The 25755-nt window shown below is 48.5% G+C and overlaps 1 protein-coding gene across 1 annotated transcript; it reads left to right on the plus strand.

Moving 5' to 3' along the window:
* Positions 1–24780, plus strand: BPIFB4 (BPI fold containing family B member 4). The gene is made up of 16 exons (XM_090285269.1): positions 1–162; positions 1060–1122; positions 1465–1984; positions 2964–3068; positions 3832–3975; positions 6462–6525; positions 6978–7038; positions 8150–8241; positions 9844–10047; positions 10703–10756; positions 13199–13369; positions 15603–15670; positions 17453–17495; positions 19230–19293; positions 21266–21342; positions 24626–24780. Exons 1-16 carry the CDS (start codon positions 57–59, stop codon positions 24647–24649), a joined length of 1860 nt encoding a protein of 619 aa, XP_090141395.1. The 5' UTR covers positions 1–56; the 3' UTR covers positions 24650–24780.
* Positions 24781–25755: the final 975 nt, after the last annotated feature.

Here is a 25755-nt window from a genome sequence, read left to right on the forward strand (position 1 = left end):
GTGGCTGGCTACGACCATCTGATGCATTGTCTCCTCCGCAGGAAAGCTGCATCAGCATGTGGACGGCTTGGTGTGTGGCTGCTCTGTCTGTAGCAGCTGTGTGTGGCATCCGCCAAGAGACAAACACGGTCCTCAGGGTTACCAAGGATGTGCTGAGCAATGGTGGGTCCAGCCCTGCAGGGGGCAGGGGTGGCGTTGGGCAGGAAGGGCACTCTTCCTCACTGGCAGAGTCTATACCAGGTGGATGGGTGGCCTTGGTTTCCCCCTTTCCTTTTGGCTACTATTTCCTGAGTACCTACTATGTGCCAAACACCATGTTGGGAACTTTATGCATAAGGTACTGGAGAGCAGTGATTAAGTGCTTGGGTCCAGGAGTCAGTCTTCTGGGATTTAAATACAGACTGTATGACCTTAAGTCTATGACTTGAGTTCTGTGAGCCTCAGTTTCCTCATCTGCAAAATGAGTGTAATTAAAGTCCTCATCTCAAAGGACTAATATGAGAATTAAACAAGTTGACCTTTGAAAACTTAGCACAACTCCCAGTGAATGGATAGCTCTCAAGAGTGGGAGCTATAATTATTCCTTCCTCTAATATCGCTGTTCCAGTTCTCACCTGAGGCTATTATCAGAATAAACAATGAGATCATTTCCTATCTAAGTGCCACAGGCCTCAATTTCTTTATCCATCAAATAGGGACAATAATTCTGGCCTTGACTCTTGCCCAGGAATCAATTGAAATAATGCATGAGGAAGAAGGTTTTTTAAGCTGTAAAATGTGGAACACTTGGAAGGGTGGGTGAGGAACAGAATCTGTCCAGCTTTGGCTGAATGCTGTTGAAATCTGGTTAAAATGTGAGCAGGTCAAAGCCAACAACTAATGAGCTCACCAGGATGTCAGAGCCTGAGTGGTCTGGAGGAGTCTCCCCATTTGACCTTGACATTTTACCTATGAGAAAAGTGAGACCCAGAGAACCAACCAGTGCTCCAAGGTGGAGTCTGGGGGCTGGAGGTGGAAGAAAGGGAGGAACCCCTGACTGACCCCTTTGCTTCTCTGCAGCCATTTCTGGCACCCTGCAGCAAAGCGACGCTCTCCACTCAGCTCTGAGAGAGGTGCCCATGGGTAAAGCTGGTAGTGATGGTGGCGGGCCTCTCCTGGGGGGTCTGCTTGGTGGAAATGGAGGAGGTGGGGGAGGTGGTCTTCTCGGGGGCCTGCTTGGTGGTGGGGGTGGAGGGGGTGGCGGTGACCTGTTGGGTGGAGTTGGAGGAGGCTTATTGGGTGGTGGTGGTAGCAGTGGTGGTGGGCTGTTGGGTGGCAGTGGTGGTGGGCTGTTGGGTGGTGGTAGCAGTGGTGGGGGTCTGTTGGGTGGCAGTGGTGGTGGGCTGTTGGGTGGTGGTGGTGGTGGTCTCTTGGGTGGTGGCCGACACCATTACGATGACTACAGAAGCGCTGAATTCCCCCGAGGTGCTGGTGGTGTTCCTTACAACGATTTCCATGTCCGAGATGCCCCCCCAAAATATACGAATGGCAACCAGCTTGGCGGTAATTACAAGTATGGTCACATCAAAACCAATGACAACACCGCACAGCTGGGGGCCAAATACCGATACGGTGAAATCCTTGATTCTGATGGAAGCATCAGGGACTTCCGAAATGGTGACTACCGTGACGCCGTGAATGCATATGGTGGCCAAAGGGGCTTTTGGCAATACAAATCAGCCAGAGGTGCGGCAACTGTGGGCAGGCTTCACCGGCGAGAGCTGCGGCCAGGAGAGATTCCACCCGGTGTAGCCACGGGGGCCCTGGGCCCAGGTGGTTTGCTGGGCACTGGTGGCATGCTGGCAGCTGATGGCATCCTGTCGGGACAAGGTGGCCTGCTTGGCGGAGGTGGTCTCCTTGGTGATGGAGGACTTCTTGGAGGCGGGGGCGTCTTGGGCGTGCTCGGCGAGGGCGGCATCCTGAGCACGGTGCAGGGCATCACAGGGTAAGGAGGGGCTGGGATCTCCCTATCAAGCCCCCTATGATGGATCTCCAAACAGGGCTGATCACCTCCAGACCTGGAATTGGAGGAGAGAGGTCTTCAGAGCCTTGGACACTCAGGGCTTGGCCCCAGGACTGGATGTCTTGAGAGTCTCAAGTTGTATTGGTTTAGGTCTTGTCATTAAACAGTCCTGAATTTGAGTCCCAAGTCAACCTTTTATGTTTGTGTGTGACTTTGGACCACTCTTTTCCTCTATCTGAGTATCATTATCCCTACCTGTAGAATGGTCGTAGTAATATAGTTTAGGTGGGAAAAACCCAAGGATTTAAAATCATACACACTATATACTATAATTTCAACTCTGCCCAGCCCCCTCCTCATACTCACCATTTAATTCAACTAATATGTGGAACTCCATCCATGGCTTGGGCACTGTGTTGGCATTGGAGACATGGTTGCATGGTTAGCCAAGAAGAGACATAGCTCTTGTCCTTGTGGAGCCTGCACGCTGGTGTAGTACATGGACATTGAGAAAGAAATGTGTAAATAATCATACAATTATCACAGAGGTAAGAAGTTCATGGAGAAATGAGGATGTGTATAGTGGGAAAGATAGGGGAGGCTTCATGGAGGAAGAGGACCTTGGGCTGAAATCTGAGAATGTGTAGGAAGAAAACAGGCAAAGAGTGGCAGGGACAAGCCAAAGGACTGGCATCTTTAAATTTAAAAGTATCAAAGGAAATACATGGAAATGGAAAGAGCAGCTCTCTGTACAGTAAGAGTATATGTCATGGCTTTTCTTTTTTCTTTTTTCCTTTTATACTCTGTGTTTTCAAGTTCTATCCACAAACTTCAGGTCTCTTTAGAGTCCAGAGGACTGAAAGGGGCACAGAAAAGAGGGTGTGAGGGATGGTGCTCTCTGGTGAGTGGCACGGTCAGCATCAGGGGTGACCACCCTCTCGTCGCTCTTGGTCCCATGCAGGCTGCGAATTGTGGAGCTGACTCTCCCTCGGGTGTCTGTTCGGCTCCTGCCCGGCGTGGGCATCTACCTGAGCTTGTACACCCGCGTGGCCATCAATGGGAAGAGGTGTGTACTCTTGGCCACGAAGGGGACCCCAGCACCCTGGCTAAGAGATTCTGGGCAGGTTGTATCCTTTCCCCACATTTCAGCCTCTTTGTCCCTAATTCAAACACTAATAAGGTCTGAGGTGTGACCAGCAAGTGCATGGCTTACACCTCTGGGCTCAGGTCATCTTCGGGTCCCTGTCAGCAGTGAGGGCAGTCTGCGTGATGGTTAAGATCTGGGAGGCTGGAGTCAGGGGACAGCCTGGGTGCAAATCCTGACTCTCTTTCAAGCTGTGTGACCTTGGGCCAGTCCCTGAACAACACTGGACCTTATGTCTTCACCTGCAATGGGCATAATGACTTCTTTTCAAGGTGGCTGTGGCCACAAGTGAGGGAAGGCAAGCAGATGCCTCCCTGAACAGTGCCTGCCACCTGGTAGGTGTTTATCAGAGGACCTCAGAGGGGGAACTTTCTCCCCATGGATTGAGGTCATGTCTCTAAAGTTAGGTCATTGGGTGGTCACCTTGGAAACCAGAATTTATACATAGAGTTAATTTATTGACCCCTGTTTCCAGCCTTTAAAGTTCTCGCAGACTTGGGGTGGGGACATGTAGACTTGTTCACAGATAACCTGAGGGACCAGGGAAGTCTTCTGGTCTGGAACCCCAAGATATGAGAAAGGGGCATAATAGATGCATAATAGCCACAGCCAGGGACACCCAGGATGAGAGAAGCCAGGCAGGCCCGGGTGACACTGAGCTGCCCTGGTTCACGATCTCCTCCAGTCTCATTGGCTTCTTGGACATCGCCGTGGAGGTGAACATTACGGCCAAGGTCCGGCTGACCATGGACCGCACAGGCTACCCCAGGCTTGTCATCGAGCGATGTGACACCCTCCTGGGGGGTATCAAAGTCAGGCTGCTGCGAGGGTGAGTACCAGCGGCAGTGGAGTGCCTCGGGGGATGGTGGAATGGCTTGTCTTTGGCAAATTGTATGGTTAAGAGCAGAGGTTCTGGAAGCATTCTGTGGTTCAAATCTCAGCTTCACTAGTCCTTGCTGTGTGACTTTAAGCAACTCTGTTGCCCTCTCTGAGCTCCAATTTTTTCACCTGTGAAATGGGGGTAATTCTTTTTCCTTTGGAACTGAAATAATGAATATAAAACACTAGTGCAGAATCTGGCACATTGTAAGTTTCTGATATACGTTTAACAGGTTTTGTGTCCATTAGTGCACATGGACCAAACTCATGGGAATATTTCCCCATTGGTTCTGTCCAATACAACTTTGGTCAGGGAGTGAGTTTTTTTCTATTACATCGTCCCCACAAAGTGGTCAAGTCCCCATTCTCTGACCAGAGAGGTTTCAAGCTGTGTGACCCTGGGTCAGTCCCCAAACGTCACTGGACATTATGTCTTCACCTGCAATGGGCATAATGATATCTTTTCCAGGTGGCTGTGGCCATAAGTGTGGGAAGGCAAGCAGGCTGCCCTGTGTATCGGCCAGAATGCTGCCCCCAGGTGATGGTCTTGGATGAGGGCACATCAGGCCCATTCAGAACAGCATCCCTTCGTCTTCACTCCCTGGCCCTCATCATGGGAGACCTCTCTGGTTTTTTCTCTTTGAGGTTGCTGGCCCCCTACTCCTTCCCCTCCTGTCTTATCAATCTCTTGGCCCAATCAGTCCAGCCCTCCTCTTATCTAAACTTTCAGAGCAGAAAAACTCACTGTGTAACTTGAATCCAAGGATTTCTGATTCAATTGAGCTTCTCTGAGTCTGCTTCAGGGTGGGTGAAGACACAGAAAACTGGCCCCTGGTATTCCTGTGAGGGAAGGCGGAGGAGAGAAACGCACAGAAACCTCGCAGATTTTTAAATTCACATTTTCACTAAGCAATACAGTTGGTTAATACATGATTCAAAACCATAACAAGCCGAAAGGCACAGCGTGAAGAGCCTGCCTCCCACCTGCCTCCTTCTCCCCAAGCTCACCTACTGATTCCTTTGTACAGATGAAGCAAACACGAATGGAGATTCTCACTCCCCGCCCTCCTTTTAGCACAAATGGGCACATGCTATGAACACCATTTTGCACTTTTATTTTTCATTTCCTCAATTCCGAACATTGACAGCTTTCTTGTTTCACTCTTTACAGCTGCATAATATTCCACTGACTGGACGAACCACTGTTTGCTGGCCCGGGCCCCTGTTGTTGGACATTGCAATTTGTCTAACCTTCTGCTCTGACAAATGGGGTTCCAATGAGAGGTCTTTTGCATACATTTCCCACATGCGCCAATGGGTCTAATGGATAATGTCCCAGAAGGAGAAAACAGTCTGTGCCCTGTATGTATGTAGATTAACTTCAAATCATCCCCTCAACCCACACACATGCACACATGCTCATGTACTCACACATGGATAAACACTCATGTACATTCTCATGGGCCTTATCATCCAAGGGAAACAGACACCAAGACCAGGCCCCTTGAGGTGTGAATCCACTTAAAAAGGAGAACAAAACCTTGGGGGAAATGTTCTAGTTAGGATTTTACCTCAAGAAATTCTTTGCTTTTTCACACTGGCGCAGCACTGGGCCATCAGCTACAACCTGGGCGGGGGGCACAGGCAGGGCAGCGCTCAGTGAGATCAAGGGGGATTGATTTTTAAGAGGTCACCTTGTCAGTGGTACCTTTGTGTTAGGATAGCCATGTTTCCCTCATCCTCTCTTCGCCACCTGCATTACAAGGCCGTCTGCCTGTCCATCTATGTGTCTTATCTATGCACCAATGATCTCTTTCCCCTTAACTAACTGGTTAGAGCTGGGCGATGCACTTAGAAGCAGTGCTGGGTCTCTTCTCTGGACCTCAGTGTTCTTGTCTGTGGAGTGGATCCTATCTCCCAATCTTCTCAGCACCAACAACTTATTTTCTCATGTGGACCACCTGAGCACAAACAGTTGGCAGTATTTCTCCTTCCCTCCCTTCCACAAATATTTATCGAGCACCTGCTATGCACTAAGTACTGTGCTAGGTGCTTGGATAAAGTAATACATTCATTTCCCCTTTGGGAAGCTTACGTAAAGCTGCAGCAAAAAGTCCATCAGGAGAGGGGCAAATGAGCAAGAGGGAATGTCATTTGCAGCTGAAAATGAGGAACATCCCAGCCTGGGCCTGGTCAGTGTGGATCTCAAGAAGCATTTATTTGTTGAATGAGTAAATGAATGAGGGGGGCGATGAGTGAAAGTATGAATGAAGAGGCAATCAGTTTGCCTGAGCAGCCTGTTCAGCTAGGTCTAGGGTGAAGGTGCTCTGCCCCTCCAGCTTTTAGAACAATTTTCCAGCAGGTTCTCACTACTCAGAGAGTCTGAGCATGGACAGGCTTGGTGAGCCCCTCCTCATCCTGCTCCTCTCTCCTCAGGCTTCTCCCCAACCTCGTGGACAACTTAGTGAACCGAGTCCTGGCCAATGTCCTCCCTGACTTGGTAAGAACCTCTTCCAGGACGGGGAGCAAGGAGCACAGACTTTCCCCAGACTGAGGGGCCACAGTCCCACCTCCATCCTTGGGGGCATGCAGGTGACCCAGAGGGAGCCAGGGGCCTGGGGAATGTTCTTGGGGTCTGGGAAGGACCCTGAGCAGCATGGAGGGACAGATGCGTGAAGGGATAAGGAAGTGAGGCTTGAGAACCACACGGTCCTGACTTTGAGTCCCGGCTGGGGCACTGCCAAGCTGTGTGACAAGTCATATCACCTCTCTGAGCCTCAGTTTCCCCACCTGTACGTTGGGGATTATGAGAGGGCCCTCCCTGTGGGACTGTGGGGAGGACAAGGCCACACACAGAGCAAATCAGTCAACACAAGCCATTGTAGTGACCGTGTATGCCCCCCTCAACACCCTGCACAGCCCCCAGAACTTCACACTTTCTCTCCCCTTCAGCTCTGCCCCATCGTGGACGTCGTGCTGGGTCTTGTCAATGACCAGCTGGGCCTCGTGAACTGTAAGTTCTTCCTGCTTCGTTTCACTCGGCCAACATTTACTAGCACCCAGCCACAGAAGGCCTGGGGACAGCAATGTCTGGGAGAAGAACCCAGGGTGGTGAGGGTGGCAGATCCACCTTCAGACCCTTAGAGTGCTGTGTGGCTGACACCTTGAGGGAGAGTCTACCTGGACTTCCCTTTTGTCCCCTAACATTGCTCTACAAAGTCCCAGAGGAGGAGGCTCCACCCCAGACCCAGGGGGCTACGCTCTGGATAGGAGTCAGGAGGCTGAGTTTGAGCCCAGGCTCTGCCCTGGCAGGTGTGTGGACCTGAAGAGACTCGTCCCCGTTACTCAGCTCTAAAATGAGGGGGTTGGCTTCAGCCCACAGAGGATCTGGAGAGGGAGGAGCAGGAGACCCCAAGGAGACTGTGCAGGTGCTCAGAACCGGGCCCCACAGCGCCCCCTGATGCAGGATTGCTGAGTGAACAGTCTTGAAGGCCAGCTGCCCCATGTGGCTGTCCAGTGCATGCACCGCATGATTCCAGGGTCCTCCTGTCATGTAGGCCACAACCAATGGGGGCCCCTGAGTTGTACAGTGCACAGCCCCTGCAGCCGTGCAGAGCAGCCCTCTTTGCTGTACCCATTTCTCTGGCATTCCAGGCAGTTTGAGGATGGCTTTCCCAGACAGGTAAAATTCTCTCCCTTTGTAGCCAGAAGCAAGTGGGGAAGAGCCCAGAGGCTGGGGCTATTCATCACAAGCAAGTCAGATCCTATGAAGCACCACACTGTAGAAATCCTAGAGCTGCTTGTTCAGTGCACAGGACTTCACAGCTTACAAAGCTTATTCATGCCCAGAATCTCATCGTCTGCCCCCACCCACCACATTATAGTCCAAGGAGTTATGTTAAACTTATTTTACAGAGGAGGAACCTGTAGCTCAGAGAGGTGCAGTGTCTTGCCTGAGGTCACACAGCAAGGAAGAGGCAGAGTTGGGATTTGAACCCAGAATTCCTGCTCTTTCTCCAGTTTCTGGAGCTGGAGCCTTGCTGCCAGGGCCCCTTGGGGCATGAAGAGGGAAGGTGTCTGGGAGGTTGAGGGGACCTCCCTGTGACCCCTACCTTTGTCTGCAGCTCTGATTCCTCTGGGGATATTGGGAAGTGTCCAGTACACCTTTTCCAGCCTCCCACTTGTGACTGGGGAATTCCTGGAGCTGGACCTCAATGTGAGTGCCTGGACTTGGGGGTAAGGGGAGGTGGCTCTGTCCCTATAGGTAGGGGTAGGAATAGAGTCCCCCAAGGCTTCTGCTAAATGCCTGGGAAGCAACAGTTCAACGGGACTATTTTTTGATTAGGTGAGGCTCTTCTAGGAGCAGTGTTAAAAAATCACAATCACAGCCAATGCTTGTTAAGTGCTTACTGTGTACTGAGCACATTTCAAGTCTAACCTCACAGCAACCATGTGAGGTGGACACTCTTATTGGGGAAACTGTGGCACAGAGAGGTTAAACCACTTGTCCAAGGTCACACATCTAATAAATGTGAATCTGGGATCTGAACCCAAGCAACCTGGCTCCTAACTACTAGCGCTCCTGTTATGGGCTTGGGTTTCCTGGAGGAAGGAATTTGGCCAGTAGTGTGCTGGTAAGCATTAACAACAAGCTGTCATGATTAACAAATCCTGATCTGTAGCATTTGCTGATTTCTGTGGTATAAATACTCCCATCATGGCCAATTTCAAGCTACTAACATGACTCACTGAACATGAAGTTGGGAAGAAATGCGTGGACTTGGCTCCTGTGAGCTGGTATGAGCTGGGTCCAGCACACCACCAAATCTGGCCACTAACTGCACGGGACACACACACTTGTACCTCCCCTGGGATGCACGAACACGGGTGCTTCCCCACTTGCTCCATCAGATTCAGAGCGCAGGTACACATCCATGAGCTCATGTACATAGCACACCTGTGCACACATATACATGCACACCTAGTATGTTCATAAACATTGTGTGCCAGGCTCTGGGCTGCCCCTGGAGGTGCTGTGATACACAGGGCAGGATTTCTGACCTGGTGGAGCTTGGAGTCTATTGGAGGGCACAGGCCATCCAAGAATCACTCAAAAAAATGTACAAGTGTAGATCATAAGCACTGTGAAAGAAGGTCCTGGGCTATCAGAGCCTAAAGCAGTAATATGATGTATCTGGGGAGATCATGGAGGGCTTCCTGAAGGAGGTGACATTTGTGCTAAGGCTTGCGAGATGAATGGGATGTACAAACGAAGATTGTGGGGGAAGGAACAGTGTGTGGGAGGTGCCACAGTGGGTTTGCTGAGGTGGTAGCAGGGACTAACAAGGCTCTGGTGGCCCTGATCAGGCTCTGTCGAGAGGGATTGAGGGGCAGAGTGGTTCAGGATGAGGTGGAAGGGCCACTGGGTAGATCCCACAGTGCACTGTAGGCCATGGAGAATAGTCTGGTCTTTAGATAGTAGATTCTGCAATGTGTGTTGTGCAAGTGCATAAACATGATAACTCATTATGGCAGGGCTAAGGGGGGAAGAACTATATCATACATGTATTTAAAATATATGATGCTTTACCATGGCTATAATTATAAATGGTGCTAAAATGGGAACTGCAAGATATCCCATTCCATCACAAATTGGAGAAGATTTCGGAGCCATAAATGAAAGAGTCAGACCCAGTGGATTTAATTAAGGTAGGCTGCCTGGAGGCAGATTCAGGGCCTCACCCCAGTCTTCAACCTCCTTCCTCAACTCTTGTGCCTGCACCCCTCCCTGAGGCCCATTTCCTCTTTGCTTCGCCAGACTCTGGTTGGGGAGGTTGGAGGAGGGCTCATTGACTACCCACTGGGACGTCCAGCCATGGCTCCCAGGCAGAAGATGCCAGAATTGCCCCCCATGGGTGACAACACCAATTCTCAACTGGCCATTTCTGCCAACTTCCTGGGCTCGGTGCTGACTCTCCTGCAGAAGCAAGGGGCACTGGATGTGGACATCACCGATGGCATGGTGAGTCATAGCCCCATCTGGGGGTGGGGCAGACTGGGCAGCAAACAGCTTCCAACTGATTCTGTAGTCCCATGGCCTTGGGGACATTGCTTTAAAGTGAGAATACAGACAGCCCACCCCTTGGCTCATCTCCAGTCATGGATGTGTATCAGTTATGCCAGTGTTTACCAAAGCATGCTGCCTAGAAAGATTTTAGGTGAATCACCGACATGGCATTAAACAACGTCATATCGTATGGTGAGAAAGTTTCTCACTATTTAATTTTATTCCAACCCTTTTTTAAAAGTACAGTATATATTCATTTATATGTATCTCCATATAAATGCTCAGAATCATTTCATGTGGACTCACTGATGCCCACCTAGTTTTAATAAAGAATTACATTTTTTAGCGAGGACAAAGAGTTAGGTCTTGCCCTCTGCCCTCTAAGTCATGCCTGTGGTAAGCTTCAGTGGCCAGCCTTGTCCACTTACCCATAGAACAGCGACTGTGGGCTACATGGTGGCTGATGTTAGACAGGACCTCCAAGGGGTCTTTAAAGGGGAGAAGATGCCCCCACTCATTGTCTGAGAGCACACAGAAATTAATCACTGTGTTAGCAATGCCTGTCTGTCCCCATAGCTCAGGGACTCATATAACTCTTCTTGTCCTGCAGTTTGAAGAGCTTCCTCCACTTACCACATCCACACTGGGAGCCCTGATTCCCAAGGTATGTAAGGGAGGTGTGTCTCATCATCTTCAGCCTCCTCCTCCTCCCAGGAGCTGAGTCAGCACTAGGAGAGGGTGCTCTGACCCCACCCATTGGGAATGCAATAAAAAAGGCTTAAAGGCCCAACCCTTATGAGAAAAGGGCATGGAGGGTTGAGGTGGAAAGATCCTAAGCTTTAGCTGTGGGCTGGCCTGCGCTGGTTTAATCCTGGCTTGGCTACTTCCTTGCTGATTCGCTGTGTGTCTTCAGGCAAGCATCTTAACATCTCTGAGCCTTAGCTTCCTCAGCTGTCAAAAAGGGATGCTAACTCCTGTTCTATTGGTTCATCTAGGAAGGTAAAGGAGATGAAGGAGATGTAAGGATGCCAACACAGGGCACATGCAGGTGCATGGTGACTTCGAGAGAAAAAACAACCATACCTTTAGAGCAGATAGTCATGAATTTGAATTTCAGCTCAGCACATCCCAACCATAATACATTAGGCAAATGACTTCTTCTCTTGGAGCCTCAGTTTTCTCCTCTGGAAAATGGGGCAATTATGGTCACCTTACAGGGTGGCTGTGGACCTGCAATTTGAATCTAGGCACAAAGCAGGTATTCGATAAATGTTAATTATCCTTCTTCTTGTTAGCAATAAAAATTATGTAAAAAACAAAAGCAAATGCACTCTTGTCAGATCAGTGACCACATATAGTTGGAACAAAGGCCTTTCTTATCTCAGTTTCTATCCCAACTCTGGTCCCAGGCCTATTGCCTTGCACCTGGCAGCAAATAATGTACTAAGTGTTATACAGTTGTGAAGGATTGCTGTAATCTACAGCCATTTTAGTCATTTTTCATCTCTTTTTTTACCTGTCTTATCTAGTACTGACTGGAATTCAAAGGAGTCAGGAAGGAGACCAAACTCAAAAGATAGTCACTATCGCCCTCACGTGGTCAAAAGCTGAATGGCAGAGCACCATGATCTAATGTCATAAGCAGTGGCAGCTCCCAGGAGGCAGGTGGACCAATCCCCTCCCTCCCAACTGGACTTTTATGTATTGGGCCACTTCTTATGAGCCATGCACTTTACAGTTTACAACTGTTTTTTTAAGAATTTTCTCTTTCATTTGGTTCTAATCATTCCCCCATCCACAGGGCCAGAAGGGATAACCCATTTTGCAGATAGGGAAACAGAGGCTCAGAGAAGTCACAGAATGTGACAGCGGCAGACTAGGACAGTTCAGAAAATCAGGCCTTGAAATGTGGTTGTGTCTGAAGCAGGAGAATTCAGGCTAGTCACTGAGGAATGTGTCCTGGAGACCCAGGCTGGGGCAAGTCACCAGGAGGGGCTTGACCAGAGCTAAGATGGGCATCCTGAGTCTCCTGCTGCTGTTGGCAGAGTCCAGGGTAACTTCTCAGCGTCCCTGGGAGGACAGGTGCTGCTAATTCTTGAAAACTCTGTATGTTGGGTTGGGGGTGGTCAGGACACCAGGCCCCTCGAGGAAGTATCTTGAAAATCCTTTGTGAAAAGCCAATTCAGCAAATCATTAATTTATTGAAAGCCAGTATGCCAAAGGGTGAATTCACTGAGCGGTTAATTGGCTGAACTTACTAGATTTGTCAGTAGACCAAGAGATTGTTCAAAAGACTTTCACCTTGAATGTGTTCAAAAAAATGAATGAGGTCTTCCTGGGGCCGGGACCCACACTATTGCATTACGTATGGAAGTTTTCATTTACATGGATTTTTTAAAAAAGTAACTCTATAGTTTTTCTCACATATTTATGCCCATTTAATATATTTAAGAAAAGTGTTCTTTTAAAAAAAGGTTTTGGTAAATCAGTTATTTAGCAATTATGGAAAACTTGTCATTGATGAGTTGGTGCTTTAGCAGATTAGCTTTTGTAGCAAATTGGCTTAGACCCCCCCCCACACACACACACACACTGTGGCTCTCCAGAGACCCCAGCAAATCCTGGGCAGGCTGGGCCTCACTCCAGGACTTTAGTGTGAGACACCCCAAACATGGGGGTCAGGGAGACAGGGCCTGGGCTTGTGAGGGACACAGACCTGGGCTGGAGCTTCAACTCTCCTGCAGGCCTTGGACAATTTGATGTTCTCTAATTTGTAACATGGTGAAAAATACCCTGTGGGATTGTTGTGATAATTTAATGACATCGTGAATGTCCAGGTGACTCTGTCTCACTCAGCTTCTGAGCATTTTCATGTGTCAGGCATTGAGCTTGACTCTTTGCTGGCATCACCATGCTTAATTCTCATAGTAACTCCACGTAAGAGGCTCAAAGAGGGCAGCCCTTGGCTCGGATCCGGCAGCAGGTGGGAGCATTTACAAGTGGTCTGTAAGACTCGAGTGCGTCTGTTGTTGGATCTGTGGTAGCCAGTGTGAGACCCCCCCACTACCCAGGGCCCTGCTCAGTCTGGCCTGGTGTCTACCCACAGGTGTTCCAGCAGTACCCTGAGCCCCGCCCACTCACCATCAGGATCCAGGTGCCGAATCCGCCTTCAGTGACACTGCAGAAGGACAAAGCGCTGGTGAAGGTGTTTGCCACCTCCGAGGTCGTGGTGTCCCAACCCAATGATGTTGAGACCACAGTCTGCCTCATTGATGTGGTAAGTGTCTAGAGGTGTGGGTGACCACGTGGTTTCTTGGGGTCCACAGACTCCTTCGGGTCTCTGCAGTCCCCAACATAGTGACTACAGGCTTGGCTATGGGGCCAGATGATCTGATTGAAATCCAGTCTTAAGCACTTAAAGCTGTGTGACCTTGGGCAAGGCACTCCCTCTCTCTGGGCTTGATTTTTACCTCTACCGCATGGGTACGGCAGCAGGGCATTATTAAGATGCTCAGAGCAGTACCTAACGTTTCCTAAGAGCTCCAAAAATGTTGGTTATTATTATTCTCACAGTGCATGGCAAAGTAGGCCTTAATCATGCATTTAGCAATATTTCTTATGTACCTACTATGTGTTATGCTCTCTAATAGGTACTGGAGGAAGGGGAAACTAGACAGATGGTACTGTTTCCCTTGTCCCTGTTACCTAATAGGGGATAGATACAAATACAATTTCCATAACTATTTCATAGAGAGGAATCCCCCTAAAATCATGTTACTCCCTTTCTTAAAAGGCTTTCTATCAGTCACGAACCATAAACAAATCCCTTCTATGACCCATAAAGTCCTTCCAGATCACTCCTTTGTCACCTTTCAGCTCCTCAGTCTTTCCTCCAACATGCCAGCCACAGTTGCACCCCAGGATCTTTGCACATGCTGTTCTCGCTGCCTGAAATGCTCTTCCTCTGGGTATCTGTATGGCTCCTACCCTCATTTTCTTTCGACCTCTGCTCAAATCTCACCTCCTGACCATCTCTGTCTCCCTCTCTCTCTCTGCCTCCCTTGCTTTACTTTGTACTCTTAACTGACATTATAAAATGTACTTGTTTGTTAGTTTATTGCTGAGCAAGATGCGAATTGTCTGGATCCCCAGAGCCTAGCATAGGGTCCAGCACATAAGAGGTGCTTAGTAAATATTGTCAAAGGAATGTGCTGTATACTGTGCCATTTCCCCCTCCATGATTAAAGCTTTAGACTCAGACATCTGGGTTCTGTCCCGTCTGCTATGCCTTCCCAGTCTCTCCACCCAGGACTCAAGACCAAATGAGGCACTTCTAGTTTGGGAGGTGGGAGCGTGCTAAGCCCCGGTGTGGGGGAGGGGCCTCTCGTCATCAGATGATTCAAAGGGCCGATTCTCACCCAGTGCCCTGATTCAGTCCCATGTTGACAAGTCCTTACTGTGCAGAGATTTTTCCATCAACAGCCCAAATGTTTATTTGATCGAGCTCAGACCACTGCCATGACCCCCCTAGGATGCAGTCCTGTGTCCTCTGCAGCCCACTACCCCTGCCTGGTCTGGCTCCATCCCACGCCAGTCTCCTGGAGTCCTGTCACCTCCTCCATCTCTGGCCTCCTCTCTGTCCCTCCAGTGCCAGCCTCTTACCTGATCAGACTTTTGCACATACCCTTCCCACTGTCTGGACCACTCACTGTCATGCCCTCTTCTTCATCAGGCCAAATGCTGCCTCCCCTCCAGGCTCAGTTCAAAAGCCATTCTTCATGAATTAATGGAATAATTTCCATGCCCAATAGGTGTCTGCCACATACACCCAGAGCCTCCTCTCCATCATCCCAATGATCATTATTATTGTTATTGCCAGTAATGTCACCTGAATTTGTTAGGAACTTCCTTTTTTTTCATAAGACCAACTTATTTTATTTTATTTGGTGTGTGGGGAAGGGGGAGACAGAGAAGTGAGGGATGTTTCTACATAATGCTTCTGCTTGGAGAGGGGAATGAGTCTAGACCTTTTATGCCTTCTCAAGGAGGGAGGGGTGGGGTAATTATGATCGACAGTGATGATGCCCAGTCCCATCTGCAATAGCTCATCCGAAGCAGGTTTCCTAGTGTGCAGGGCACCCCACCCATTCTGAGACAGCTCAAGAATCTTGTAAACACCCCGTGCCAATCTTAGGCTTCCTGTGACAGTTGCCTTTCTGAGAAGTGTTCGCTCACCCTTGCTGTGATTTACTGGTGAACAACAATGAAGGAGTGCAATTTATTATTCCTAATCCCCTCCCCTCCAGAGGGCAGAAATCCATGATATGGTGAGCATTACTGGTGGTCTCGGCTTATAAAAGGAGGTTTGACCAAAACCTCAGGGAACAGCCTGCTGTTGTGCTCAGTGTTCATGGCACACCTAGCCAGTGCCTGGCACACAGGGAGCCCTCAGCAAGCAGTGGCCAGTCTATGATGGCAGCAATGTTTCATTCTCCTTCCCTTTCATCCAGGACACAGAACTGCTGGCCATGTTTTCCGTGGAGAACGATAAGCTCATGATTGACGCCAAGCTGGACAAGTAAGGGGGTTTGCAGTCTTGGTCTCCTGCCCTTCAGGAAGGCCGCTTGGGTGCTGCTGTCTGTGGTGCCAGCCACGGAGGGACATGGGGGAGGGTTAGCGGTCTCCGGGCATGGCTTCAGTGCTGCTTAAACCCAAGAGGCTGCAAAGGTGACATGAGCCGTGACTGCAAGACCGCTGGCATGAGGCTGGCAGGGAGGTGAAGCTGTGAGTTTAACGGAAGGAACCGACTGCCAATAATAACATCAATAATAATAACAATGCCAGTGTTACTGCTGTGCAAGCTCCACACTCAGTACTTATCTGCGTTATCTTGTTTAGCCTCCCAGTGGTCCTGTGGAGTCAGGGGTGTTATTCTCCCATTTTAAAAGAGGAGCAAACGAGGGCTCAGCGAGGTGAATTCACTAACGTAGGGCCACACAGTGAGTATGGGTACAGAGAAGGGCTGTGAGCCAGCCCAGGCCTGTCTGACCTGGAGCTGCGGTGAATGGTTACGAGCACAGGCTTTGGGGCCAAGCAGCATGGGCTCAAATTCCAGTGTGACCACTGACTGGCTGTGTGACACAGGTCACGTGACCTTGCTTCTCTGAATCTCAATGTTCTCATCTGAAAATGGGGATTATTGTCCCTACCTCATAGGACTCATAATAACTATTATTTATTGGATGCTTTCTATGCACCAAGCATTGAGCTGAGCCCTAAATGTGTCTTAATTCACTTCATTCTTGACATCAGCCTAGATAAGTGTTATGGTTATTTCCACTTCAAGATAAATGAGATTAAGTGTAAAAATTTCAGCTCATGCTTAGTTCATAAGTTTTCCTTTTTATAACAAATATTTATCAAGCCCAACAATGGGAGTTACTCACAATATGATACAAATCGGAGCCCCTGGGAGTGTAAGGAGGTGACGTTCAGCCCAGGGCACAGAGGAAAAGGGCTGCGTGAAGAGCTGGGGGGTTTCTGGCAGTGTGGGCGGCACAGGTAACCTTGGAGGGGCAGGAAAGCACTTGGGTGCTGTGGATGGAGTGGCCAAAGGGGGCGGGGGGATGAGAGTGGAAGTTGGGAAGGAATAAACCGTTTGTTTCTCTCCTGCTGGACGCTGCAATGACTCCGCCCCACGGGCGAGTCTGGTCTGGCCTCTCTTCGGTAGGACTGTCAGTTTGCAGGTGAGATTCAGGCACAGAGAGACTGAAGACCTCGTTGGACAGAGAAACCTTGAACCCAGGCCTCGGGCCTCCCTGCTCAGAATAGCACAGCAGCCAAAAGCACAGGCTCAGGGTGCGAGTCCTGGGCTCTCCCCCCTGAGCTCTGTAACCATGGCAAGTCACCCTGGAGCCCCAACTTCCTTCCCCCAAGGCTGCTGAAAGGATTAAACAAGAGAGCGATGACCAAACCTGTGTACATGGCACTAGCCATGTGCCAGGCGCAGTTCTACGGGCTTTAATTGAATTATCTCATTTAGGCCTTGCATCCACCTACTTTGCAGGGGAGGAAACTGAGGCATAAAGAGCTTAAGTACTTTGGCCAAAGACACACAGGTAGCAGGTGGCACAGCTACTCTTGGAGCCCTATGTATGTGGTACCTAAAGCCTCGGCATCATGTTTGGTGCATGGCTGGTGCTCAAGACTTGGAGATCGCCATGGCTCTCACCTGCCGCCAGATCAAGAGAGGTCCTCACGAGGATGCTGGTGAAGGGGCTTCTGACAGCTTAGTGACATGCAGCTCCCCGTGATTCTCAGGCAGTCGCTACTTCTGACGGGCTGTCTACTTTGTCTGCAGGACCAGCCTCGACCTCAGGACCTCAAATGTGGGCAATTTTGATGTAAGTACCAAGCTCAGGCTCCAGAGTAAGATCTGGGGATGGCATTCCCAGGAGAATGTCTGGGGCCTGGGGCCTGAATTCCAAAGCATTGGCATCAGCTCTGTCAGGCCACGCTTCACAGGTGGGGAAACTGAGGCCCACAAGCCAGGGAGGGGCTTGCACAGACTCAGCTCCAACTCTGCCTGTGGTGCTGTCCCGTTTCAGCTGTCTGCCCCATGGAGGCCACTTGGCTCAGTCTCTTCAATCCAGGGTGGCAAGGTCAGGGTGGGGACAGCCACGTCCCACGGGACCCCTTTCTCCCTGGATCAGGGGGCTCTGCTTTGCCACTGACTCCCATACGGCTTTGACGATACTGACCCACTCTGCGCCTCAGTTTCCTCACCTGTAAAACAAACAGGTTTGGGTTTTTTTCTAACCTCCCTCTACCCTGCTTTCTGAAATTCTGCTTTTCTGACCCAAGACACTCATGTTCTAGGGTTTGGTCCTGTTTCAGCTGTGTTCATTCTTGGGTCCCCCACTCTAATTAAGGCCTCAGCAATGCCCCCCCTCCCCCTTTTTTAAATAAATTGACAGTGAAACAGACGCTTGCTTCCTAGGACAGGCTTGGGTGATTTCCACATATGCAGAGACAGTCAGATACTCATTGTGTTGCCCGTTTTTTGAGCTTTTTGAACCCAAACAACTGTAACCCATGGAGTTGGGATTGCCAGCTTCATTTTATACATGGAGTGACTGGTGCCCAGAGAAGGGCAGTGATGAGCCTCACAACTGGTTTCTGGCAGAGCTGGGGCTAGCACTGGGATCTCAGGACTCCAAGTAGAAAAAGAAACTAACACTTAGTATGAAATTAGCAAACATTTATGGAGCAACTGCAATTGGCACCAGGCATTCAATTACACCTAAAAAAACAACAACAACAAGCTATACTCATTTAATTCTCAAAACAAATTGATGATTTGAGTACAATTATTAGCCCATTTTTTAAATAAAGGAGCCAAACACAGAGAAGTTAAGTGACTTGCCCAAGATCACAGAGCTAGTCAGAGGCAGCGCTGGGATGTAAGTGCCATGCTCTTGTCGCTGTAGTGCCACACGGTACTACGCCACGGCAGGTTTTCTACATATAGGAACTAAGTTTGGTTTTGACATCGCCCTACAAGGGAAGGATTATCCACTCCCATTCTCAGATGTGGAAACCAAGGCTTAGAGGAGCTAAGAGAGATCTTGTAGGAAAAGGCTCAAGACCAGGCATTTTACATGATCTGCCCATAATCCTCACAACATCCTTATAAGTTGGGCTTCGCTGGCCCACTTCTCAGGTGAGGAAACCGAGGGTCAGAGAGGTGAGGGAACCTTCTCAGAGGCCCATGGAAGCTGAGCTGGGATGGGAACCCGGAGTGTTAGCTACAGAGCCCAAGAGCTTTCAGTGACATCATCGTGGTTTCAGAACAATCCACCATAGACCCCGTGCTGGGCAAGAGCTGGCCTTCCTTCAGTCCCTGCCTCCCCATGAACCTTGGACCAGAGGCCACACTGCCTGAGGCCTTGGCCTCTCCATCTGTGCAGAGAGTGGCTGGAGTAGCTCAGTGGTGCTGGAGTTACAGAGTCCTGACTGCCAGCTCCCACATTGTCCCAGAGCAGTTCTGCACCTTGGGTCACAGGGCAGGGCCCACAGGGGCCCTTGGCATCCCAGCGACCCGTTGCCTGGGCTGAGTTCTCGTTCTTTCCCTGCAGGTTGGCCTCATGGAGGTGCTGGTGGGGAAGATCTTTGACCTGGCGTTTTTGCCCGCGATGAACGGTGAGAGTGGGCGCCTGTGGCCTGGGGACCAGGTGGCTGCTGCTTTGCTGGGAGTATGTGGTGCACAGCCATTCTACCTCAATAGTACTTCCGAGACCTTCATTCCCAGCCTAGTTATTTAAGCCTCTGAATGCAAATGTTGCCACAACGGCCCAACAACTCCCTTATTTGCGGCTTCTGTTTTATTTATTCATTTATTTTCTTATCCAGCTGATTGTTTTTGTTTTTCTTATTGCGTATGTCAAATTCTGATTGTACAAAAAAGAAATATATAGGTGCGTAAATTTTTTAAAACCCAAAACAGTTTCAAAAAGAAAATTTCACCTCCAGGGGCAATTAATCTCAACATCTGGGAATATTTTCTCCTAAACTCTTCTTTCTTTCTTCATTCTTTCCCCAGTACTGTCCAAGGTAGTTTCTGATTCATTTTTGGATGTTTATTTTTAAATGTAGTGAAATACATACACATAACATAAAATATAACTTCTTGACCATTTTTAGGTGTATGGTTCAATATTTTTAAGTATATTCACATTGTTCTGTTCCTGACTTGTTTTTAATCATGTATTTATTTCTACTTATACATGGACTACATGCATACATTATTATTGTAAAAATGTCAGTTATAACAGATAAAGCTCAAGTTGCTCTTACCGATATTCCTGACCTCCTAATCCATGGTCTGCCTCCTAGGCAACCACATTGTCAGTTAGAGGGTTTTCTTACCCAGCTTCATAAATAGAATAAGCAGCATGTGGCCCTGCCTCTCTGCAGCTACTTGTTGAACTGTGGGGCCATCTGGAGGCTGGGACAGATGTTCCATCAACTGGGTAACGCCATTAGAATCAGAAACCTCAGTCCCCAAGTGCTACTCAGCTCCGACTTCTCTCTCCTGCTTCTGCTGTACCAGCTGGGGTTCACTGGGGAGCTCTTGATGTCAAACAGACCCTTATTCTGGGAACTGTCACAGGAGGAGGCTGAATCTTAATCACAGGAAAATGCTGGTCACAACGCCCATGCACACTGCCTAGCAGGAGAGGTGATGTCAGGAGCTGGGCTGGGCTGGGCTGACCAGGGAGGAAAGAGATGGAGACTACTCCTGGCTGGGTCCCTGGGAGGTGGTGTGACCTTGGCAGCAAGTCCCTCGAGTTCGCTACAATGCAACTCACCATTTTTAAAAGTGAGAGATTGGATTAGATCCATGATTCCCAAAGTAGGGTCCACGGAAAACTAGTCCCTAAAGACACTCTTAGAAAAGGGTTCCACAGACAAGCAAGTTTGGAAAACACTGCGTATTATATTCCTCTGGGCTACATTCATGATGTCCTTAGCTCTCTGAAAAGTCCTGCTTGAGTCAGAAAGTCTGTTTAACTTCAGTTAGTCCAGCTTCCCCCACCTACTCTTTCCTGCTTCCTTTCCTCTCTTTCTATATTACTTACTTTTTTCTAGAACATTAGTCAGCAGGTCTACTTAGGCTCTGACCATCTAAAAGCAAACAGTACATCCCACAGCGGTGATTTGTTAGCCCCACATGCCTCCTTCCTGGCCTTCATTCAGCAAACCCCTATTCTCTGTGCCTGGCTCTGGGCTGGGTGATGCTGGGGACACAGACCTTGCCTGCCAGGAACCCACAACCTGGTAGAGACCAGGCAGCAGATGTGGAAACAGGGAACTCGTATTATGTCCTTTCTGTGATGGAGTCGTTCAGGAGGAGCGGCAGGAGCCCAGAGTTGCATGGCCTGGAGCGAGAAAGTCTTATAACGGAGGTGACATCCAGACAGTGTCTCAGGAAGGCTGAGAACTCAGCAGGCAGGCAAGGGTGGGCAGTGTGCTCCGAGCAGGATGAACTGTAAGGACAAAGGCCTAGAGACATACAAGAAACACCTAGTCTTGAAAATACTGGTGGCTTTCCATAGACTGACGCCTCTTGGCCACACGAACTGTTCCTGACCTTTTTTTTTTCTTTTCACAGCTGTGCTGGGCTCCGGTGTCCCTCTTCCCAAAATCCTTAACATTGACTTCAACAATGCAGACATTGATGTCTTGGAGGTAAGGGGAGCTAAAGCTAAGAGAAGGGCAGGGGAACAGGGGCCTCTTTTTTCAAAGGATGGGGCTGAGGCGATCAGAAACAAAGCTGTGAAGAAGCCCCAAAGGAAGCTTTTCACATGCACAATCTCATCTAGTTCTCATGACAGATGTCATTGCCCCCATCTTACAGATGGGGATACAGAGGCTCAGAGCAGTAAGGAGTTTGCCCAAAGTGGAGGTGTGATGTTGTTCACTGGAAAAACTTTTATTGAGCACCTACTGTGTGCCAGACAATATGCAAGGGGCTGGGGATACAGCAGTGAACAAAATATGCATAATCCTGATCCTTACAAAGCTCTCTCAGCCACTGGGATGATGGGCTTTTGAGTAAATATTCCTGAAGGAATTGCTAATTATAATCATGACAGGTGCTTTAAAATTTAGATGTAGGGGCTTTGTGTCCAACATAAAAATCACGCATGCTCAGTATCTGAAATTTGGAAAATACACGAAAGAGTACATAAACACATTTATCTTCTTAGAAATACACGCAACCTGGAAATTATCACTTAGAACATTTCCTGTTTTCCATTCCAATCTTTTTGGAGTTTTATTTTGAAACATGGTTTTGATCAGGGAGTCAGTAGAACACTGGGGTTAAAGAATTGAGGGCACTGGAGCCCAATGGTCTGGGTTCAATTCCTGACTCTGCCAGTTTCTAGCTGGGTGACCCTAAGCAAGCTACTTAACTTCTCTGAGCCTCAGTGTTCTTCTCTGTAAAAAGGGGCTAATCATTGCACCTACCTAACATAAGAGTCTTTTGGGATAAAATAAGATTCTGCATGTAAAGTGCCTTGTGCGGCCCCTGGTACATAGTAACCATTCTAGAAATGCCCATCATCACTATCAATGTCTTCACTATAATAAAGAATGCTGAAGGGAGGGGGCAGTGGAGAGCAGTGGGGGGAAAATTGGGACAACTGTAATGGAACAACAATAAAAAATAATTAATAAATAAATAAATATTAAAAATAAATAAAATAAAATGTGGGAAAAAAGAATGCTGCAGTGATCATCTTTGTACACAAAACTCTTTCTGGATTCAGGACTTAGTTCTTTAGAACATACTTCCAGAAGCAGAATAAATGGGCCTCTGCCCCAAACTGACAATTTTTTTTCCAAAAGGCGGTACCATTTGTACTGTCACCAGCAGTGTGCAGGGAGCCCAGCTCCTCACACTCATGCCAAGCTTGGGCCTCGGCTCAGGGGATGCCCCCTAACACCTTAGGCGAGCAATCAAGGAAGGGGGTCAGGGGTCAGGTGCGGGCTGTGGGACAGTCCACAGGGGAGCTGGTCCTGGTGCCCTCTCTTGAGTTCCTACCTCAGCATTGCTCTGAGCCTCAGTCTTCTCATCTGAAAATGGGGAAAAAACAATACCCATCTCATGGAGTTTTCTGGTGAGAAATTAAATGAGTATAGCATTTTTGTGTTAACTGTTATTATTCACTTTTAAAAAGGAGCTAGGAAATATCAATGGGATTGGCACAAATTCTTCTTCTTCTCCATCATCATCATCATCATCATCATCATCATCATCATCATCATTTCTACCATTTGCTGAGCATGTGTGGTGCCCCATGCACTGTTCTGTATGCATTTGGGCCTTACTACAACCTTAGTTGATGTTTGCCCTCATGTTATAGGTAAAGGACCTGAATATCAGAGAGGGTAGGCCACTTGCCCCAGGTCACCCAGCTAGTGAGGGGCAGGGTTTGCACTGATATAATTGAGGCAGCTTAAACCAGTGGCTCTCAGCTGGGGCTGTATTGCAACCGTCCTCCTCAAACTGAGGGCTTTTTTGAAATGAATGTGGATGAATTTTTCTTTCCTGAATAATTATGCTTGAGTATTTTTATATCAAAAACCATTATTATATTATAAGTTATTTACCTTGTATTTCTTCTTTATATTCCAGTAAGGGAACTATACTGGTTTTTAAAATATATGTGTAAGTAGATTATATAATCTATGAATTTTATTTTAGATTAACAAAAGAGATAACAAAAATACTTGTAATAAAGTGTAAAGTGGGCTATCGAGTCTGTACAGGTTTAAAGGAAGTTTCAGAGGGTCTTGTAAGCCCTCTGTAAATAGTAGCTATCCTTCTTCTTATTGTGATTATATGGGTCTGGTCATTTATTTTAACTTTTTATTTTGAAGTAATTTTAGACTTACAGAAAAGATGCAAAAATAGTACAGAAAGTTCCAGAATACTCTTCGGTCAGTTAACATCTTGCATAGCCAGAGTATGATGATCAAAACGAGGACATTAACATTGATACAAAGCTATTAGCTGATCTACAGACCTCATTCTCTAGGTTTCCCACCAATGCCCTTTGTCTGGTGTAAGACCCCACTTTGCATTTGGTTGTCACCCCTCTTTAGTGTCCTCCAATCTGTGATGGTTCCTCAATTTTCCCTGTGTTTTATGACCTTTACATTTCTGATGAGTCTGGCCCATCTTGGGAAATGTCCCTCAATTTGAATTTGACTGATGTTTTCTCATGATTAGATGGAGGTTCTGTATTTCTGGCAAGAATGCCACCAAAGTGTGCCTTTCTCGGCGTGCCGTATCAGGGTCATGTGATTTCAGCACCTTATTCCTGGAGATGTTGACTCCGATCACGTGATTAAGGTGGTTGCTGTCAGGTTTCTCCACTAAGCTACCATTTTTCAGTTTGTTACTAATACATGTCTCATGGGGAGATCCTCTGAGACCAGGCAGACACCCTGTCTTCCATCACAGCGTCTCCCACTAATCTCGACACTCGTTGATGGCTCTCACCTGCAACAGTTAGTGCCATGGTGTTGGCCCAATGGTGATTTCTGTTTCTACAATTCCTTGTACATTCACTAGCTGGAGTTCTGTTGTAAGGAAGAGTGGTTTCTTCTCCACCATTTATTTATCTACTCAATTATTTATGTCACTGTGAACTTATTTCGTTCTATGGGTTAAATCTATGACTTTTATTATTTCTTTTCTGTAGATAATTTTAATTTGAAACTGAATTTTGAAAGAGTATGGAGAGGGGCTCAGGCTTGCTTCTCTTATTTGGGGAAGAAAAAGGTGAGAGGGAGGTCCCCTGAAAGCTAAGGATGTGGTCAGAGTGATGCTCAAACCCCTTGGACCCCAATGCCCCTGTGGTTTACAGTTACTGCTTCACAGAATGTGACTTGCCTGATCCAAAGGCTGCAGCCAGAGCCATCCCACCCACTAACTGAGTTCTCTGTTCTGCCCTCCAAGGACCTCCTGGTGCTGAGCGCCTGAATGACAGGAGACAGAGATGCTGCTGCCCAGCCCCAGGAGAAAGCAGAACCAGCCCTGAAAGTCTCGCCTGGCAGAGGCCCCATCTCCAAGACCCTCAGCCTCCACAACAGGTCCCTCCCCAGTCCTCCCACCCTCTGCGCACCTATCCCCGACCCCGAGAGAGGATCCAACCTTTCATTGCTCTTAACTGGCCAACAATTCCATCCACGGCCAGCCCCACACTCAGCCCCTTCTCAGGGGGAGGAAGGTCACCTCGAGGACCAAAGCCTTTTGGACTTCATGTTGGACCCCATGCTGAAAACTTTAAGGTTTCAATAAAAGATTCCACTTTCCCTGCAGTTGGGGTGCATCTCCATGAAGGACCCTCTCTCAGGGTCTGGGTGTTTTCCCCCCATGGCTATGCTGAGGGCACCTGGCAGTTGTAGCTACAACTGGTTCATGACTGAAAAATGTCAGACGCCTCTGAGGACCCTGCAATGGCAGGGCAGGAGGGGGCTTAAATTCCATTCTCACTGACTTCGCTCAGCACTCAACTTGGCTGATCCCTCTTGCCTCAGCTTCCCCCACCACTCCTCAGCACACGGGGAGAGCCAGGATTCAAAAGCTACAAGCTCAAAATCATCAGGCTTCACATGGCCAGCGGGATTTCTTATAGCTTTACTCCTGTGTGCTGTGATGACAAGGGACCCCTCTCCTTTCTCAGCTTTCAGTTGCCCTCTCCTGCTTCCCCTCTGCTGTGTTCCCAGTGTGTGACTTGCCCAGTCCCAGGGGAGAGACTAAAAAATGAGAGCCTCAGCCCCATCCTCCTGAGAGCTCTCCACCTGCTGAGCCCTGCACTGAGGCTTTGGGACTTGGTTTCATTTAACCTCATGAGAGCACCATGAGGTGGGTACCAAAATGGTCCCTATTTTGCACATGGGGAAACCAAGGCACCGAGAAATGCACAACTTGCCTAGGGTCACACAGCAAAGTGACAGAGTTGGGGTTGGAACTTGGTGATTTCACTCCAGGGCCCCTGCTCTAACTACCCGCTACATCGCTTCTGTTCATAAATTTCATGGGAAAAGCCATTGACTGAATTTGGCCCCAAAGCAGTTTAGTCCCCA

This window comes from Furipterus horrens, unplaced genomic scaffold, assembly GCF_987537825.1.
Source record: "Furipterus horrens unplaced genomic scaffold, mFurHor1.1.pri manual_scaffold_8, whole genome shotgun sequence".
NCBI classification, from domain to species: Eukaryota; Metazoa; Chordata; class Mammalia; order Chiroptera; family Furipteridae; genus Furipterus; species Furipterus horrens.

Coding starts and splice junctions, on each gene's coding strand:
- BPIFB4 (XM_090285269.1), top strand. CDS start 57: ATGTGGACGGCTTGGTGTGTGGCTGCTCTGTCTGTAGCAGCTGTGTGT. Junction 163..1,059: donor CAAGGATGTGCTGAGCAATG/GTGGGTCCAGCC, acceptor GCTTCTCTGCAG/CCATTTCTGGCACCCTGCAG. Junction 1,123..1,464: donor TCTGAGAGAGGTGCCCATGG/GTAAAGCTGGTA, acceptor AATTCCCCCGAG/GTGCTGGTGGTGTTCCTTAC.